Below are 19,471 nucleotides of genomic sequence, written 5' to 3'. Positions count from 1 at the left end.
CCATTTGATTCATACCCGAACACAACAATCTCAGATATACTACAAATACCAAATGTACAAGCATGGTAACAAGCAAGGAAAATTATTAGCGAGATTAGTACACCAAGAGGGAGGCAAAAGATGGGTATCACGGATTCAAGACACACAGGGCAAGAATTATCATACAAACAAAGAGATTAGTAAAGTCTTTGAAACTTTTTATGCCCAGTTATATGCCCCTCCAGGGGACGAGGGATTAGAGGCAATAACATACTTAGAGGGGCAAAAACTTCCACAACTTACGAGAAGGCAACAGGAGGTCCTAGAAGCAGAAATTACAGAAGATGAAATTAGTTGGAATATAAGAGCCAGTCCCCTATATAAAACACCAGGGGTGGATGGGTTTACAGCAGAGTGGTATAAAATATTAGTGGAAGACATTCCGCCTTGTATGGCTAAGGTATTTAACTCACATGTTTTGAGAGGAGAGCTGCCAAACTCGTTGAAAACAGCGCAGATAATTGTATTATTAAAACCAGGGAAGGATCCAAGTCGGGCAGAATCTTATAGACCCATCTCCCTGATATCTTTTGAAGCTAAATTACTTGCAAAGATTTTGGCCAATAGGTTGGCTAGGTATCTACCACAATTGATATTAGATCCACAGGTGGGATTTGTCCGGGAACGCTCCGTGGCAAAGAATCTAAGGAAGATATTACTGGCATTGGAACATGTCAAGCATGTGAAAGCCCCCTCACTCCTTATTAGTTTTGATGCACACAAGGCATTTGATAGAGTGAGGTGGGACTTCATGTTTGGAGTTCTGGAAGCATATGGAGTGGGAGGTTTCTTTACAAAAGCCATACAAACTTTATATAAGGACCCGGTGGCAGAGGTATCGGTGAATGGAGTGATTTCTCAGCAATTTCCGATAGCCCGAGGGACAAGACAGGGGTGCCCACTCTCGCCTCTTTTGTTTGTAATGGTGTTAGACCCCTTAGTTAGAGATATTATGGGCCTAACGACAGTACAGGGAGTGGGTTTAGGAACTGAACAATTCAAGATCTCTGCCTTTACGGATGACCTACTAGTTGTACTTCAGAATCCGAGAGAATCTCTACCAGCTCTTTTGGAGATATTCAAGGAATATGGTGAGTTTTCTGGATTCTGCTTGAATTTAGATAAATCTGAGATCCAGCCCTTATGGATGTCTGAGGAGGAATGGGCGCAGCTCCGATGTACCTTTAAGAGAACCGATGGCTCATTTAAGTACCTTGGTATACAGCTGCCAGGAGACCCAGTACAATTATACCAATTAAATATAGCCCAGCTATTTGAACAAACAAGACAGATGTTAGGGAGATGGGCTAACCTACCAATATCATTGTCAGGGAGAGTTTCACTGTTCAATATGATATTATTTTCAAGGTGGCTTTACTGCTTTCAGATATTGCCAATTTATATGATTAAAAGAGATTGGAAAAAGTTGATGGGCCTGCTTTCCAAATTTTTTTGGAATAAAAGACGTCCACAAATCAAATGGCAAAATCTGCTGGACCCTTGGAATAGAGGGGGATTTGGGGTCCTAGACCTACAACGTTATAACAAGGCATGTTTGCTTAGACATATAGGGGACTGGCTTTTGGGAACAGCACACTATACACCGAGGATGATGGAGGAAGAGTGGGTACACCCTTTGAAACTCCATTACATGCTACAGGCAAAGTTAACTGAACTACCAACACATCTACGGAGGAACATAGTGATTCGTCCCCTTAGACTGGTTTGGAGGGACTTGGGCCAGATTTTGAAGTTTGATGTGCACCACAGCACACTATTACCAATAGTAGGGAATGGAGGATTTCTCCTGGGTATAGAGGGTCAGAGATTTAAAAGATGGCAGCAAAAGGGGCTTATTCTCCTACAGGATATTATTGAATCTGATGGTAGCATTAAAAAATTGGAGTCTTTGGGAATAGGAGATATGATGTGGATGGATAAATTTGCATACCAGCAGATATCCCATTATGTTGCCAGCCTCCCACGCCAATCTCTTGCTATTGATGTACCTAGCATGATAGAAACACTGTTTGATATGCCCACTGAGGAACCCATATCTATCTCCTTAATACATAAACTGCTTATGCACAGCACTGTACACAGAACACTACCACGCCTGATGGAAAAATGGACAGAGGATTTACAAAAAAACATCACTGCACAAAGGTTGTTATGCAGCATGAGACAAATCCCACAGAAAATAAGTAATGCAGACTTGAGAGAGTGTCAGGGTAGAGTGTTGTTTAGAGCATATACCTCCAAATTTAGATTGTATAAAATGGGAGGAGTGGATTCACCAAACTGTGGAAAATGCGGAGGGCTGCAATGTACATACTTTCATGCCATGTGGGATTGCCCGGTGGTAAAACAATTTTGGGAAAAGATATGTAATTTCATGGCACATATAATGAATCAACATATATCAGTGAGCCCAGAACAGGTATTGCTGGGAGGGGAGACGGTGGGGGGTACTGGTGCTGTCCATCATAATCTCTTGCTATATAGAGCATTTTTAATAGGGAAAAAATGCATTTTTGCCAATTGGATCCACCAAGAGGCAGCTACATATTGGCAATGGCGTAATAGACTGCATGCGTTACTATTAATGGAACTCCGAGAAGTGCAGTGGAAATTAAAAAGACAAAAAGAGTTTTACTTAGTTTGGAAACCATACATACAAGCATTGGCTCCACGAGCACGCAGTTTTGTGCTAAACCAATTAGGGACCCTTTAATGAAAGAGGGAATGATATCTGCTGCAAGCTGGTGACAGTCAATCTCAGTATAAAGAATTCTTGACCCCTTATCTGGGGGGGGGGGGGGGGGGGGAGGGGGAGGGAGTGGAAGTACGGGTAAGGGAAAGGGGAGGGAAGGAAACGGGAAGCGGAAGGGAAGAATAGTTAAATAATTGACATATATGTACATATTTAACATAAAGAGGGACTAGTTCTGTATGTAAGAGCTTCTTTAATCATAAAGTTATTATGTAAATTCTATAGCGAAAGGAGTTATATTGAAATTGTTAATATACAAGAAGAAAGGATGCTGTAACAAAGAAGAATAAGACAAGAGGTTTGAGGAGGAGGGAGGGGATAAAGGGGGGAAGAAAAAATGAAAAATTAAAACAATTTTTTATTGAACAATAAATCATTACAACCATAAGTTTGTGTGAAACTAAAAGAATAACTCTTTCTTGTGGAATCTTTCCTCTGAAAGGCCTAAAGAGGCAACTTCTAAGTCCTCAACATCCAGGCCTTGAGAGCCAGAGACTTGAGGTTGGGATGTAGAAGCGACCCCTCATTCTGAGTGATGAGGGTCGGAAAACAGGCCAATCTCCAAGGTTCTTCGGAGGACAAGTCCAGAAGAAGAGGAAAACAGATCTGGCAGGGCCAGAAAGGTGCTATCAGAATCATGGTTCCACGGTCTTGCCTGAGTTTCAGCAGAGTCTTCCCTACTAAAGGCATGGGAGGATACGCATACAGAAGGCCTGTCCCTCAATGTAGGAGAAAAGCATCTGATGCTAGTCTATCGTGGGCCTGAAGCCTGGAATAGAATTGAGGGACCTTGTGATTGGTCTGAGTGGCAAAAAGATCCACCGAGGGGGTGCCCCACGCTCGGAAGATTTTGCGGACAATATCCATGTTCAGTGACCACTCGTGAGGTTGCATTATCCTGCTCAACCTGTCGGCCAGATTACGCATGGATGCGAGGGGGGGTCATGGAAGGGAGAGAGGGGAATTGCTGGAAAAGGATGAATGGAGGGGGCAGGGGACAGAGGAGCATGGATTGGGAGGGCAGGGCTCATGGAGAGAGGGGAATTGCTGGAAAGGGATGAATGGAGGGGGCAGGGGACAGAGGAGCATGGATTGGGAGGGCAGGGCTCAGGGAGAGAGGGGAATTGCTGGATAGGGATGAATGGAGGGGGCAGGGGACAGAGGAGCATGGATGGGCATGGATTGGAAGGGCAGAGCACAGATGGGCATGAATGAATATGGATTGCAGGGCAGGGCTCAGGGAGAGAGGGGAATTACTGGATAGGGATGAATGGAGGGGGCAGGGGACAGAGGAGCATGGATGGGCATGGATTGGGAGGGCAGGGCTCAGGGAGAGAGAGGAATTGCTGGAAAAGGATGAATGGAGGGAGCAGGGGACAGAGGAGCATGGATGGGAGGGCAGGGCTCAGGGAGAGAGGAGAAATTGCTGGACATAGAGGGGAGGGAAGAAGATGAAGGAGATGAAATGAGGGAAAAGGAAGAGAGGAGAAAAACTGCATATGGATGAAGAAAATAGGCAGAAGTTGAGGACCAGAAATGAAGAAGAAAGGAGGAAAGGAAAGAAATAAATGGAAAGGAAGTCCTGGAAACGGAGTTAAGAGACAGATAGCAGCAGAATCAGATACTGGGCCAGCATGATCAGAAAAAGAAAGTCACCAGACAACAAAGGTAGAAAAAAATCATTTTATTTTCATTTTAGTGTTTGGAATATGTCCACTTTGAGAATTTACATCTGCTATCTTATTTTGCAATGTATAGCAATCTGTTTCTAAGAATATTGCTGACAATTCCTGTCAGTGTGGCAAGTGGGGAGCGATCATTTTCACGGGGGGGGGGGGGGCGCCGCCGCCGCCAACTGATAGTCTGCAGGGGGGGGGGGGGGCGCCAACTGATAGTCTGCAGGGGGGCGCCAGAGACCCTAGGCATGGCCCTGCCACCACCATAGAATTGTGAGGAAGTTGGGCCTTCACCATCACAGGCTCACCATGGACTCTGTACTGGGACTCGGACTTCTTGTTGACAACTGACTTAGAGAGAGGGCAAGACCAATTCCGCAACATTGTTTCCCTGAGCATATTGTGCAGGGGGGCCATTGCAACCTCAGCAGGTGGAGAAGGATAATCCAGGACCTCGAGCATCTCAGCCCTGGGCTCATCCACAAGCTCCATGGGAAATGGAATGTCCTTAGACATTTCCCGCACAAAAGATGAAAAAGTAAGACTCTTAGGTGGAGACTGTCTGACTTCAATAGGTGGAGTAGGATCAGAAGGAAGCCCACAGGAGTCTTCCTCCGAAAAATACCTGGGGTCTTCCTCTTCTCCCCATGAACGCTCCTCGTCGGTATCGGACAGAAGCTCTCGAAGAGCAACCCGAGCCTGTCTCGACTTCGAGGATCGACGTCCTCGTGGGGGATGTTGAGAAATCGACCCCTGCCTGGACTCCGGCGAAGCTTCCTCTACCGACGTCGAGGGAGAGTCGACCCGGGTGGCAACCGGCTCCTGTACCGCAAGCGGTACCGAGGGCGGGAACCTCCTCACAGGAGATGGGCCAGACACTGTCTCAGCAGTAGGAACAGGAGGAGCAGCTGGAAGATGATCGGCCCCGAGGCACTGGAGACACCACGCGTGAGGGTTGGTAGATGAGATGGTCCGGTTGCAGCGAGTACAGCGCTTGAAGCCGCTGGGAGTCCTCGTTGACATGGGCGGGAAAATAACGTCCGCGAAATCATATGGCTCGATGGTGCCACTTAAAAAGGCACAAAAAAAGGGAAAAAAAGACGCGGCCGAGTGGCGGCCGCAACGAAAAAGAAAGGAAACTTTGAAAGATGAGAAAAATCTAAAAATTAAGAGGAAAAAACTATTTAAAAAAAAAATTTTGAAGTAAGTAATTTGAAAAAGAAAGAAAAAGGACGCGATACACACGAATAAAGCGATCTCCTGGGCAAAACAGACGAGGAGCAGCGAAAAACACCACCCCTTCGCAGTCGTGGAGAAAAAGAAACTGAGGGAAGCGCGCAGGTGTCGCCGGCAGGAAGTCACTTGCACATGCGCAGTGCGTTTGTCACTGCGCGTGCCGCGTCGCTTCCGAACTTTCTAAAACTTTGTTGTTAGACTCCCGGTCTCCTGGGCCATCGTGGACGACGACCCATCAGTGATGATATCCAGCCTGCTTGTCCTCGGAGAATTATAAGTTTAACAAAACTACTGCTTAGCGGAATATTGATGGGGGCAGTTCGATGACTTGGAGCCTTAAGTGAGGTGTCTTGATGCAGCATGCTGAACGTCAATTCTATAACAGCATCTTACCACCGAGATTCCTTATAGAAGACTAGTGCAAATTGGTATCGACGTGCTTATATTAGTCACAACCACTTGCCCCAGGTCTATAGCTGGTGTAAATTGGTTGGCTTAAGAGAACCATACGGTGCACATAACAATATTCTATGTTATACACATATGTTGGTGCCACACCCATGGGCCCTGTGCTCCACCCATATGTATGTCCCCCACTTCCCCCTTGTACTTACACACTGTCTTATAGAATAGCACATTGTGCATTTGAGTGCCTAAGTGGCACAGCTAACATGCAAGGCGCACACGCCCAGTAATAGTTTTATGCTTAGTATTTATTTTTATTTTTTATTTATTTTTGTTACATTTGTACCCCGCGCTTTCCCACTCATGGCAGGCTCAATGTGGCTTACATGGGGCAATGGAGGGTTAAGTGACTTGCCCAGAGTCACAAGGAGCTGCCTGTGCCTGAAGTGGGAATTGAACTCAGGTCCTCAGTTCCCCAGGACCAAAGTCCACCACCCTAACCACTAGGCCACTCCTCCGCTATTCTACAATAAATCATTACTTACATAGAATTAGAACATGCATAAGAGTAGCCATACTGGGTCAGACCAATGGTCCATCTAGCCCAGCATCGTGTTTCCAACAGTGGATAAGCCAGGTCACAAGTACCTGGCAGAAACCCAAATCATGGCAACACTCCATGCTACCAAACCAAAAATTGATTTACTTCTACTCGTTGTACACCACTCAGGATTTTATAGACCTCAATCATATCTCCCCTCATCTGTCTCTTTTCCAAGCTGAAGAGCCCTAACCTCTTTAGCCTTTCCTCATAAGAGAGGAGTTCCATCCCCTTTATCATTTTAGTCACTCTTCTTTGAACCTTTTCTAATTCTGCTGTCTTTTTTGAGATATGGCGACCAGAACTGAACGCAATACTCAAGGTGCGAACACACCATGGAGCGATAACAAAGACATTATAGTGTTTTTGGTCTTATTCACTATCCCTTTACTAATAATTCCTAACATCCTGTTTGCTTTTTTTTGGCCGCTGCCGCACATTCTAGACTATAGGGATCCTTTTACAAATGCGCTGTAGCGTATTTTGCGTGCGCTAAATGCTAGAGACACCTATATATTCCTATGGATGACTCCCTCATTTAGCGCATACTATAAACACTACCTCACCTTTGTAAAAAAAAAAAAACCTTTAGTTTCTTGTTGCTTATTTATATTGCCTGTGCATTGTGAGTTTTATATTGGTTACACCTCACATTCCCATGTGCATTTGTTTTATGTTACATCTGTTCACTTGTTAATTGCTTGTATACCTCACAAACCTTGAATAAAAATATTGAACTGAAAAAAGAATAGAGTTTTTAATTCAGTGATATCATGTAGTCTGTCTATAGTGTACTTACAGGCAACTGTTACATTAATTCACAGAAGTTCTTATAGATGGATCGTCTTCACCAGGGTCAGAACAAGGAGCCCGTGATGTTCTATCGCAAATGCATCCCCTGAGTACAGTAGCAGCAGGGAGGCAATCATATGAAGATGATATGGTTCTACTGCAGTAAATCTGCAAGAGGTCAGCAAAGACGCCAGAGATTTATTTCATAAGGGGCTCAGTTCTGTTTGTTTAGAATACATGAAACTAGCATTTGTTTGTGTATAAAAAAAATTAAAAAAAGATATACCCCCTACTGGTACAAAACAACAAAAGAGCAAATGGGTAAGTAAACTCATTAAGGGGTATGTTTCCTAAGGTGCGTTAGCGTTTAACGCGCATACACCGTTTACGCACATTAAAAACGCTAACGCAACCATAGCACCACTTAGTAAACATAGCACTAAGTCAGCAAACCTTAAAATCAACAGTTCAAAACTGCATCAAACAAAAAGTTAAAGCAGCAGAAAAAAATATGTTGCCATTATTTATATTTTTACATTTTTGTTTTAAACTTTGCAGGCTTACTGAGTTTACATTCCCACTATCATTTTTTTTGCCTGATACGCAAAGGAAAATATTGACAGAAATATTTTTACCTGTAGACAGTAGGGACTTCTCAGCAGGCTGTTCATTTTTGCATTTATCAGATATACAGTTAGATCTTATCATGTAGCAAAAGAAAAATTGTAACAGCTTACCAAAATACACAGAAGAGTTGATATTCACAGTGATTTATCTGTGTGGAGCTATCTGCTGATTTTCAGCAGCATTTAACTAGTTATTGGCACTGAAAACCGGCTATTTTGTGGGTGTCCAGGAGTGGACTCAGTAGTTATGTGGTTAAGTGTCAATATTCAGGACTTAATCACTTAAGTTTATCAGACCATGAGGCATATTTTCAAAGCACTTAGCCTTCCAAAGTTCCATAGGTTTCTATGGAACTTTGGAAGGCTAAGTGCTTTGAAAATATGCCTCAAATTGGACCAATAAAACACAGTTCACGCTTTCCAAAAATACTAGGACTAGGGAGCATGCGATGAAACTACAGTGTAGTAAATTTAAAACAAATCGGAGAAAATCTTTCTTCACCCAACGCATAATTAAACTCTGGAATTTGTTGCCAGAGAACGTGGTGAAGGCAGTTAGCTGGCAGAGTTTAAAAAGGGGTTAGGGCGGTTTCCTAAAGGATAAGTCCATAAACCGCTACTAAATGGACTTGGGGAAAAATCCACAATTCCAGGAATAACGTGTATAGAATGTTTGTACGTTTGGGAAGCTTGCCAGGTGCCCTTGGCCTGGATTGGCCGCTGTCATGGACAGGATGCTGGGCTCGATGGACCCTTGGTCTTTTCCCAGTGTGGCATTACTTATGTACAGTCCCATCTTTAGCTGGTGGTTATGTGCTGAATATCCCACTTAACCCCTTAAGAGATAGCTGGTCACGCTGAATATCCCACTTAACCCCTTAAGAGATAGCTGGTCACATTAGAACATAAGAGTAGCCATACTGGGTCAGAACAATGGTCCATCTAGCCCAGTATCCTGTTTCCAACAGTGGCCAACCCAGGTCACAAGCACCTGGCAGAAACCCAAATCATTGCAACACTCAATACAAATCCCAGGGCAAGCAGTTGCTTCCCATGTCTGCCTTAATAGCAGTCTATGGACTTTTCCTCCAGGAATTTTAAACCCAGATACTCTGTTAGCACATCCTCCGACAGAGAGTTCCAGAGCTTAACTGTTCATTGAATGAAAAAATATTTCCTCTTATTTGTTTTAAAAGTATTTCCATGTAACTTAATTGAGTGTTCCCTAGCCTTTGTACTTTTAGAATGAGTAAAAACCCAGATGATATTCATTCTGTTGCCTGGACATGGGCCAGGTACTTGTGACCTGGATTGGCCACTATTGGAAGCAGGATACTGGGCTACATGGACCATCAGTCTGACCCAGTATGGCTATTCTTATGTACTTCTGTTTGGTATTCATAGAAGAAAAACCCGGTGAAGGTTCCAAGGATGATTCACAAAAATGCATATGATAATGGTGTAGATACCACAGCTTGCTGTAGGACTAGATGACATATATCCCAGGATCCTGAAGGAGCCCAGAGAGGTCTTAGTGGGTCCTTTAAAGCACTGGTTCTTGACCCAGACCTCAAGGCATACCCAGGCAAGTCAGGTTTGTGTGCTGCCTTCTTGGTATGCAAATCTATCTCATGCATATTCTTTGTTGTTATTCTGAAAATGCTACTGGCTAGGTGTACCCTGAGGACTAAGTTTGAGAAGCATTGTTCTAAAGACTGTGTTTAATAGACACCTCTCAGCACAGTAGGGGTTGTCTGACCATCTGTGACCTGGAAGCCCCCCCCCCCCCAAATTGAGAGCAACACCCAGCTCTTCCCTTCAACCGAGGCAAATATCTACATTGGATTGTTCTGAGGAAGTGAAATGCATGGTTGGCAAAAATGTTAATATATGTGTATATATGTCACATAGAAACCGTTGTATAATTCTCACTTATCTCTGTATTTTTTATTATTTTTTATAATGCTGTGAGCCCCATCCCCAACACATCGTGTTTAAATATATTAAAAGTGCTCAGTGAAATACATATTATTCAGGCGAGTCTACTGGAAACAGTACTATGTCTCATTTGAACATCATTGCACTTCTGCCCTCTCTTACCACCTCCGTGATAAAAGTACATTTAGATATACTATGCTCTTATTTGATAACCACTTAGCTGCAGGCAGATGCAATCCGTTGTTAGTCACGTTGTAGAGCCATGTAGTCCATTAGTCGCCTGAGAACTTGATAACTATGTGCTTGTGAGATAAAACCGTTGTTTGCTCTCAAATCATCTTCCTAGCACAGTAAGTAAGCAGTGGATCTTCCAGTCTCAGGACACATCCAAATTTCCACACAAAGCACCAAATTCTGTAACCACGCTCATAGAACTTAGGAATGCCCATGTCACACCCCTCGTAATGCCCCCTTTTCAGATGCATGTGGTAGAATTTACGTGGACTAGGTTATTGAATACGCTTATGAAATAGTGTGTGTAAATTGTAATTAGTCCCAATTTGTGCTGATAATTACCTGTTAACATCCAATTAATGTGCATTATATGGAATACGCCTGGATTTGCACACGCAATTTTAGGTGTGCTCTATAAAATCTGGGGGATAATTTGCCTGAAAATGACATAAAATTCCCATTAAAAAATAGCTAGAACATAATTGATCCTACCTATCTTATTACCTTCCCCACCCATTCCATAAGCTCCTACATAAGTCCATCATCTTTAATTTTCTATTCATCAGTAACAATTAGACTAACTCAAACATTGTGAGAACAACATTTTTCAGTTTTCTCCGTAATCAATAGAAATCAATAGAAATAAAACATGGAAAAGAAAATAAGATGATACCTTTTTTATTGGACATAACTTAATACATTTCTTGATTAGCTTTCGAAGGTTGCCCTTCTTCGTCAGATCGGAAATAAGCAAATGTTGGTAGATGACAGTATATATAAGTGAAACATCAAAGCATTTCAGTGACATTCTAACAGGATGGGGGTGGATAGGTGAGAGACGGGAAGAGTCGGGTGGATGAGGGACAGGGAGATATGTATGGAGACAGGAGAGTGACAAAGCAGTACAATTTTATGGTTTATAATGGGCTAGAAAACCCAGATCTTTGTTAAGTCCTGTCTGGTGGGTGTCAAAATATTTAATCATTCTGACTTCAAAGGTCTTACGTTCCTGTGGAATTTTTTAAAGTTCCCTTTCAGGATTCTTACCATGAAATCACTGGTACAGTGTTCTGGTTTTGTAAAGTGCTGCCCCACAGGAGTGACATCCTTATTGGTACTAGCATTTTTCATATGGTGTCTATGTAAATTAAATCTCTTCTTTAGCATCTGACTTGTTTCTCCAATGTAGCAGCCTTCGTTGCATTTTTTACACTGAATGATATATACCACATTGGAAGATGAGCATGTGAAAGATTCCTTAATGTTGAATATTTTTCCTTTTTGAATGACCATGGGGGTCCTGTGAAATGCTTTGATGTTTCTCTTATATATACTGTCATCTACCAACATTTGCTTATTTCCGATCTGACGAAGAAGGACAACCTTCGAAAGCTAATCAAGAAATGTATTACGTTATGTCCAATAAAAAAGGTATCATCTTATTTTCTTTTCCATGTTTTATTTTGTTTTATTTCTATTGATTACCTTTAAAAGTGGACTAACATGGCTACCACACCTCTCTACTCAGATTTCTCCTAAACTGAAAATGATTCTGCCACATTTATAGAGTCCCTGGGAGAGTATTCTCAATCTTAGGATGTACTTCCTTCAGTGTGCAGTTCCTACAGTTCCTAGTTGTTGCCATTCATCATCCTTTAACGGTGGCAAATCTGAAGTAGTTTATGATTATCCTATATAATAATTCTCACCTCCAACGTTCTGACCTGCCTGGGACCATGGTTCCCTCGAAGTTGGTCAGGAAGGCTCCATAGATCAGACTGACATCACTGGCCACATTATGACGTGACCCTAGCAGACAATTCCGAGGGAGCCACGGTCTCAGGCAAGAAAGCACGTTGGAGGTGAGAATTACTGGTAGTGCTGCTGAAGGAGCTCCGTCGACGATAATGGCGCTGCAAACACCCCCCTCCCTCCTTCTGTCGTTTCAGGACCCCCCCCCTCCCACTCCACCCCTCTCTGGCCCTCCCCTTCCCTTGAGGGCGAGACCACAGAAACAGCTGAAAGACAAGCAAAAGAAAAAGCTGTCGGAAACGGCGTCCCTGCGTGCAGGAGGTAAAAACTTTTAAGCAGACAGCTCTTACAAAGGGGAGGGCCAGACAGTTGGGGAGTGGGAGGGGGGTTCTGAAACGAAAGGGGGGGTCAAGAATGACATAGGGGGGTCCTGAAACTACAAAGGGGGGTCCTGAAATGACAGAGGGGGGAAGGGGGTCCTGAAACAACACAGGGGGGAGGGGATTACTGGAAATCCACTGGAAGGGGAGGGGCGGGTCCTGGAACTGGAAGGGGGTCCTGGATCAGGGGGTAGCGGGGGGGGGGAAGGGGGTCCTGGAACTTGGAGAGCTGAGAGAGAGGCGGAGCGGGAAGGGAAGAGAGGAGGATGGGAAGAAGTGGGAGAGGGGTCCTGGAACTCGGATAGGAGGAAGTGGGAGGGGGTTCTGGAACTCAGGAAGGGGGGAAGAAGAGGGGAAGGGGGGTTCTGCAAACTCTCGATCTTATACACTCTCGGTCTCACAAAGAGTCTGTGTATCGCACACATACTCTCACACTCGCTCTGTCTCACACACACTGTATCTGTGTGAAACACACTCTCTCACACACTGTATCTGTGTGAAACACTCTCACACTGTGTCTCACATACGCACTCGCACACACTGTCATTCTGTCATACACACTCTCTCTCACAGACACACTCGCACCCAGTCCCACTCTCTGTCACACACACACACTCGCACAGTCACTCTCTCTCTCTCACACAGTCACTCTCACACACACACTCTCTAAAACATACACACTCCGAGGAAAACCTTGCTAGCGCCCATTTCATTTGTGTCAGAAACGGGCCTTTTTTACTAGTATGATTTATTTATTTATTTGCATTTGTATCCCACATTTTCCCACCTATTTGCAGGCTCATTGTGGCTTAAATAATAACTGATGCTATTATTTATATTCTCTAAGTTAATTTGGCTTTATCCTATTTTCTGCATGCCAGAGTGAACAGATTGTTCAGGGAGCTGCGACATCATGTTCTGCTTAAACCCATGTGTTGGCCTTGGTGTGTCATGTGGAAGAGATTTGAGTTGCACCCCCATTGTTCCCGTTATTGACCTATTGTGGGCAATAGAGACTTTATCCCAAGTATTTTATTTATTTATTTATTTATTGCACTTGTATTCCACATTTTCCCACTTATTTGCAGGCTCAATGTGGCTTACAAAGGTCTGTTATGGCAGTGCCATAACATGGAAGAAATACAATTAGTGTAGCAAAGAGATAAAAGAAGACAAGAGGATCTGGTTATGCAGCTGTACAGTGAGACATTCTGAGTAAAGGAGTGTAAGGGTTGTGTTCAAGTAGTTAAGGGTTTTCGTGGTAGGCTTTGTTAAAGAGAGAGGTTTTCAAAGCTTTGCGAAAGTTGTTTAATTCATGGATCGTTTTCAGGTGAGTTGGTAGTGCATTCCACATCTTCGTACTCATGTAGGAAAAGCTGGATGCATGTGTTAGTTTGTATTTGACCCCTTTACAGCTGGGTTGAGAAAGGTGCGGGAAGATCGTTTAGCATTTCTGGGTGGAAGGTCCACTAGGTCTAGCATGTATGTCGGGGCATCTCCATGAATGATTTTATGAACAATCGTGCATATCTTGAACATGGTACGTTCTTTCAATGGGAGCCAGTGTAGGTTCTTTCTTAGGGGTTTTGCACTTTCATATTTAGTTTTCCCAAATATGAGTCTGGCTGTGGTATTCTGGGCCATCTGGAGTTTCTTGATGGTCTGTTCTTTATAGGCAGCTTAGAGTGAGTTGCAATAGTCCAGGTGACTTAGTACCAGGGATTGTACCGGGTTTTGAAAGATGGCCCTGGGGAAGAAAGGTTTTACTCTTTTGAGTTTCCACATGGAGTGGAACATTTTCTTCGTTGTATTCTTCACGTGGTTTTCAAGTGTGAGATTTCGGTCAATGGTGACTCCCAGAATTTTCAGGCTGTTTGAGATGGGGAGTGAAAAGTTAGGGGTGGTTATGGTGGTGAATTTATTTGTGTTATGTTGTGAGGTTAGTATAAGACATTGAGTTTTTTCTGCATTGAGTTTTAGCTGGAATGCATCCGCCCATACTGGGAGGAAGTGACATCAGCTCCAGGAATGGCAGCTTGGGGCTGAAGCTCCGGACGGGGGGCATTGGAAATTAAATTAAAAATTATCAGTAGTCCTTACCGGAGGCGATCGGGAGCTCCAGGGAGACGGACTTGCATTCCTGCAACCACCGGCGCCTGTTTGCTGGGGTTGCGTGAGGAGTGACGGTGCAGACTGGCCAAGCTGGGGAACGAGGCGGCGCGCCATTGATGAAGAGCACGTGGCGGGTCGGAGGACCAGAGTAGAGGCCCGGGACGGCAGCAGCAGGCGGCAGATAGTGAGCTGAGCCTTCTGCATCAGTGGCTATCATTGGTGAGTAGAGGGTAGTGTGAGTGCTGCTGCGGCAGCTGAAGAGCTGGCACGTTAATAGCCCAGCCAGGATTTCCCTGTGTGGCCGGCCTACGGGGAGGCGGCCTGATCTTTTTCAGTGGAGTCGAGTGTGGGGAGAAGGAGCGGCTAAGAGTGGAGGAGTGAGTGCTGTCTGGCCTGTGGAGTGGATAAGAAGAACACTGTGGGTGGCTAAGGGAACTTTGACTGTGCTGTATCAGCTCCATCTGTTGGGGGCCTTCGGGAAGGGGCCCGGGGCAGAGGCTTGTAGAACCCTAAGATCGGACAGTGAGTGTGGATCAGATTGTCTCTGTTAAGAATGTAGCACAATGTGAAGGAAATAACACCACGGACCAGGATGGAAGCTTAAGCGCGGAGCTCCGTAGGGGCTGGATTTAGAGCGAGTGAATCCCATAGAAATAAGCGATATTTAGAAGAGTGCATTGAAGGAGAAAGGTCCCTGAGGAATGCCACCGAAGAAGGGACTGGAGCGATTCCACTTTTCAGCGGAGCATGGCAAGAAAATGTCGGTGGGGTCAGAGCGGAGTGGAGTAAAGATGGTGGCGAGCCCGGCTGTGGCCAGGGTGGATCAGGCTGAGGAGGGCTGTGAGACTGGCAAAATCGCGAAGGTGGAGGTAGTGGCATGGTTTCAGGACCTGAAGGCTGACCTGGTGGGGGTCCGACAGGATATACAAAATTCCCTGAGAGAAGTTAGGGCCGAAGTTCGTGACTTGAGAATGCGTGTCGGTGAGATGGAGGAGGGAATGGGGACTTTCAAGCAGGATATGGGGAAATTGCATAAAGTGGTGAATGCGGACACACGGGAATTGCAACAACTCAGGGAGCAGGTGGAGCACCTGGAAAATAGGTTGCGCCGCAATAACCTGCGATTTAATGGAATCCTGGAATTGGACACCTTTAGAGATTGTGAAGCAGTGATTCGAGAACTGTGTGGGTTTATTTTGAATTTTTCGGACGGAGGCCAATTGCCAGATCTTGGCATACAGAGAGCGCACAGAGTGGCTGGTCCGCAGCGGGAAACTCATCAGAGGGACATTGTGGTGTGTTTTGCTGATTTCCCCATGAAGGAGAAGATATTGACCAAAGCGCGGCAGCAAAAAGAAATTATTTGGAAAAACTGTAAGATTGGGGTTTTTCAAGATTTGGCCTGGTCTACATTGCAAAAGCGGCTCTCCTTCCGAGAACTTACGACATTTATGAGGTCAAAGTGGATCCTGTACAAGTGGCTTTTCCCATTTGGGATGGGGCTAACAGTGGACAGTAAATCGCGTAAAGTCAAGACCCCGGATGAGGCATGGTTATCGCTGCGTTCTTTGGGGTGCAGAAATGTCCCTGTTCAGAAGGAACCACGGGAGACCGCTAAGGAGCCCAGAGTGGAATTAGAGTGGCAGAAGGTGGTGGATTGGGGGAAGACTTCCGACAAGCAAGCTGCCTGAAGGAACACAGATTTGTGTGGACTAGTGATGATTGCTTGAATCAGTAGGGAGGCTGAGTGGAGGCGTATGGGATGACTGAATGCAAGGGATGTGGGCATAAGTAGGGTGCTGGGAGGGATAGGGAAGAGTTTTAGAGAGGCTAAAGTCCTGGGAGAGTGCGTTGAATCCTCGTGGGATGGCTGATTTATTGATAGAGAAATCAGCTATAGGGGAGGATGGGGGAGGGGTTGGGGATTAAGTTGGGGCAGAGGGGGTGGATTTGGGGGGGAGGGGACAAGGAGATGGGGGAGGAGAGGGGGAGACTTTATTGGTGGGTACATGGAATGTAAACGGGCTAAATAATCAGGGAAAACGCAGTAGAGTTTTTAAGGAGTTGGGTAGGCTGAAGTGGGATGTGATGTTTTTGCAAGAAACACACTTACGACCAAGGGATGTTCACTTGCTGCGTCGTAGGCCTTTTCGGGAAGTGGTGGTGCATCAGGGAAAAGGGCCCAAAAGGATGGGGGGAGTGGGTATTTTGATAATACCATAAGGCAAACTTGTGGAATTGTGATTAAAGAGGTGTTTCAAGATACTAGTGGGCGATGTGTGGGCCTCAGAGGGTGACTGCAGGGGAAGGAGTTGACATTGATTAACATTTATGCTCCAAATGTGGGGCAGAGGGGGACTTTTTTCAAACATTCAAAGAAGAAATCTTAGGATTTGTAGGAGGGCAGGTTGTAGTGGGGGGAGATTTTAATATTGCCCCAGATGCAAGATTAGATCATTCAGCAGGGGGAGGGCAGCACAGTGGCCCGGGGAGGAAAGCATTGTTACAATTTTTGAAGGATTGGAGGTGGTGGATTGTTGAAGGTTGTTACATGGGGTACAGCGGAATTACACCTTTTACTCGCATGCAGCACAGACTTATTCTCGGATAGATGGGTTATGGGTGCATCGCAATGGATGGCATTTGTTGGGGGCTGCTGAGATAGAGACCATTTGTGTTTCTGATTATGCACCAATGTGGATTACATAAGTACATAAGTATTGCCATACTGGGAAAGACCAAAGGTCCATCGAGCCCAGCATCCTGTTTCCAACAGTGGCCAATCCAGGTCACAAATACCCGGCAAGATCCCAAAAATGTACAAAACATTTTATACTGCTTATCCCAGAAATAGTGGATTTTCCCCAAGTCCATTTAATAACAGTCTATGGACTTTTCCTTTAGAAAGCCATCCAAACCTAAACTCCGCTAAGCTAACCGCCTTTACCACATTCTTTGGCAATGAATTCCAGAGTTTAATTACACATTGAGTGAAGAAAGATTTTCTCTGATTCGTTTTCAATTTACTACATTGTAGCTTCATCGCATGCCCCCTAGTCCTAGTATTTTTGGAAAGCGTGAATAGACGCTTCACATCTACCCATTCAACTCCACTCATTATTTTATAGACCTCTCTCATATCTCCCCTCCATGTTGACTTTGTCTCATTAATCCATGCTTTTGAATATGCTCTGTAATTTTGTTCTTAATAATAGTCTCTACCATTTTGCCCAGCACCGACGTGACTCACTGGTCTATAATTTCCCGGATCTCCTCTGGAACCTTTTTAAAAAATCGGCATTCCATTGGCCACCCTCCAATCTTCCGGTACCACACTCGATTTTAAGGATAAATTACATATTTCTAACAATAGCTCCGCAAGCTCATTTTTTAGTTCTATCATTACTCTGGGATGAATACCATCCGATCCAGGAGATTTGCTACTCTTCAGTTTGTAGAACTGCCCCATTACATTCTCCAGGTTTACAGAGAGTTCATTAAGTTTCTCCGACTCGTCAGCTTCGAATACCATTTCCGGCACTGGTATTCCACCCAAATCTTCCTCGGTGAAGACCAAAGCAAAGAATTCATTTAATCTCTTCGCTACGGCTTTGTCTTCCCTGATCGCCCCTTTTATTCCTTGGTCATCTAGCGGTCCAACTGATTCTTTTGCCGGCTTCCTGCTTTTAATATACCTTAAATTATTTTTACCCCCTCCGAAGGGACACCACCTTGTAGGGGTGGAGGGGCTTCCGTGTTTCAATGACTCAGAGGGCTATGCTGAAGGTTACCCATATCAGACAGGCCTCTGAGGAGAAACCAAACAAAGAGTGTCCCAAACTGGAGGATCCAAGATGGCGTCGAGGGAGGACGTACGTTAGTTGAGTTCCCGTTTTACACCAGAATACCTGAAGAAGTAGGCGCGCTCCCCAGAGAATGGGGAAGAGAAAAGGCAAAGCCGTGGTGTTGTCCTCCTCGAACACAGCTGGGGTTCCCACCACTTCTCAGCCTACTTTGGAGAGATTCGGGGTCATAAAGTCGGGGATATCGGTTCCTGCTTTGGGGAACAGCAAGGCTTTATCGCCGAATTTCAGTGGATAGGGAGTGACTTTGAGTCCCCCTGCTGGCATGACCCCTCCAAGACCCGGAGAACAGTAACGCTTCGCTGTGGAGGTCGATAGTGGAAACACCCGAAGTGGGTTAGGATTTTCACACGACCCGAGGAGGTCCTGGCGCAGCATCGACTCCGGATAATAAACCAATTGTGTAGAAATTGGATCTGCTGAAGCCAATAATGTCACAATGGACGTACTATGGGAAGTGCTGCAGAGTGTGAATAACTCTCTTCTAAGTGGAAGTCCAAGATATAAAACTAGAGACTTTGACTACTACTACTACTACTTAACATTTCTAAATCGCTACTAGGATTACGCAGCGCTGTACAATTTAACATGGAAGGACAGTCCCTGCTCAAGGAGCTTACAATCTAAAAGACAGGTGTACAATCTAAAGACAAGTGTACAATCTAAAAGACAGGTGTAAATCTAGAGACAAGTGTACAATCTAAAAGACAAGTGTAGAGTCAATCTGATAGGGAAATACTATATTTCTCGAAATGTTAGGTGCCGAAAGTAGCATTGAAGAGGTGAGCTTTAAGCAGAGATTTGAAGATGGGTAGGGAGGGGGCTTGGCGTAGGGGTTGACGAAGATTGTTCCAGGCATAGGGTGAGGCAAGGCAGAATGAGCGGAGCCTGGAGTTGGCAGTGGTGGAGAAGGGTACTGAAAGGAGGGATTTGTCTTGTGAGCGGAGGTTACGGGCGAGAACATAGGGGGAGATGAGGGTAGTGAGGAGCCGCAGACCGGGTGCATTTGTAGGTAAGGAGGAGAAGCTTGAATTGTATGCGTAA

At 44.8% G+C, this 19,471-nt stretch overlaps 1 protein-coding gene across 1 annotated transcript in view; it reads left to right on the top strand.

Moving 5' to 3' along the window:
• The window catches only part of ZNF410 (zinc finger protein 410), a 225,783-nt gene that overhangs the window by 179,981 nt on the left and 26,331 nt on the right, over positions 1 to 19,471 (top strand). Inside the window, exon 9 of the mRNA XM_030214204.1 lies at positions 7,555 to 7,699. Coding sequence (XP_030070064.1) covers positions 7,555 to 7,688 — 134 coding nt within the window. The 3' untranslated portion in view covers positions 7,689 to 7,699. The remainder of the gene's footprint in view (positions 1 to 7,554; positions 7,700 to 19,471) is intronic.

This window comes from Microcaecilia unicolor, chromosome 9, assembly GCF_901765095.1.
Source record: "Microcaecilia unicolor chromosome 9, aMicUni1.1, whole genome shotgun sequence".
In the NCBI taxonomy this organism is placed as follows: domain Eukaryota; kingdom Metazoa; phylum Chordata; class Amphibia; order Gymnophiona; family Siphonopidae; genus Microcaecilia; species Microcaecilia unicolor.
Note: the sequence above shows the minus strand (reverse complement) of the source record. Positions and strands in the feature narration are given on the sequence as shown.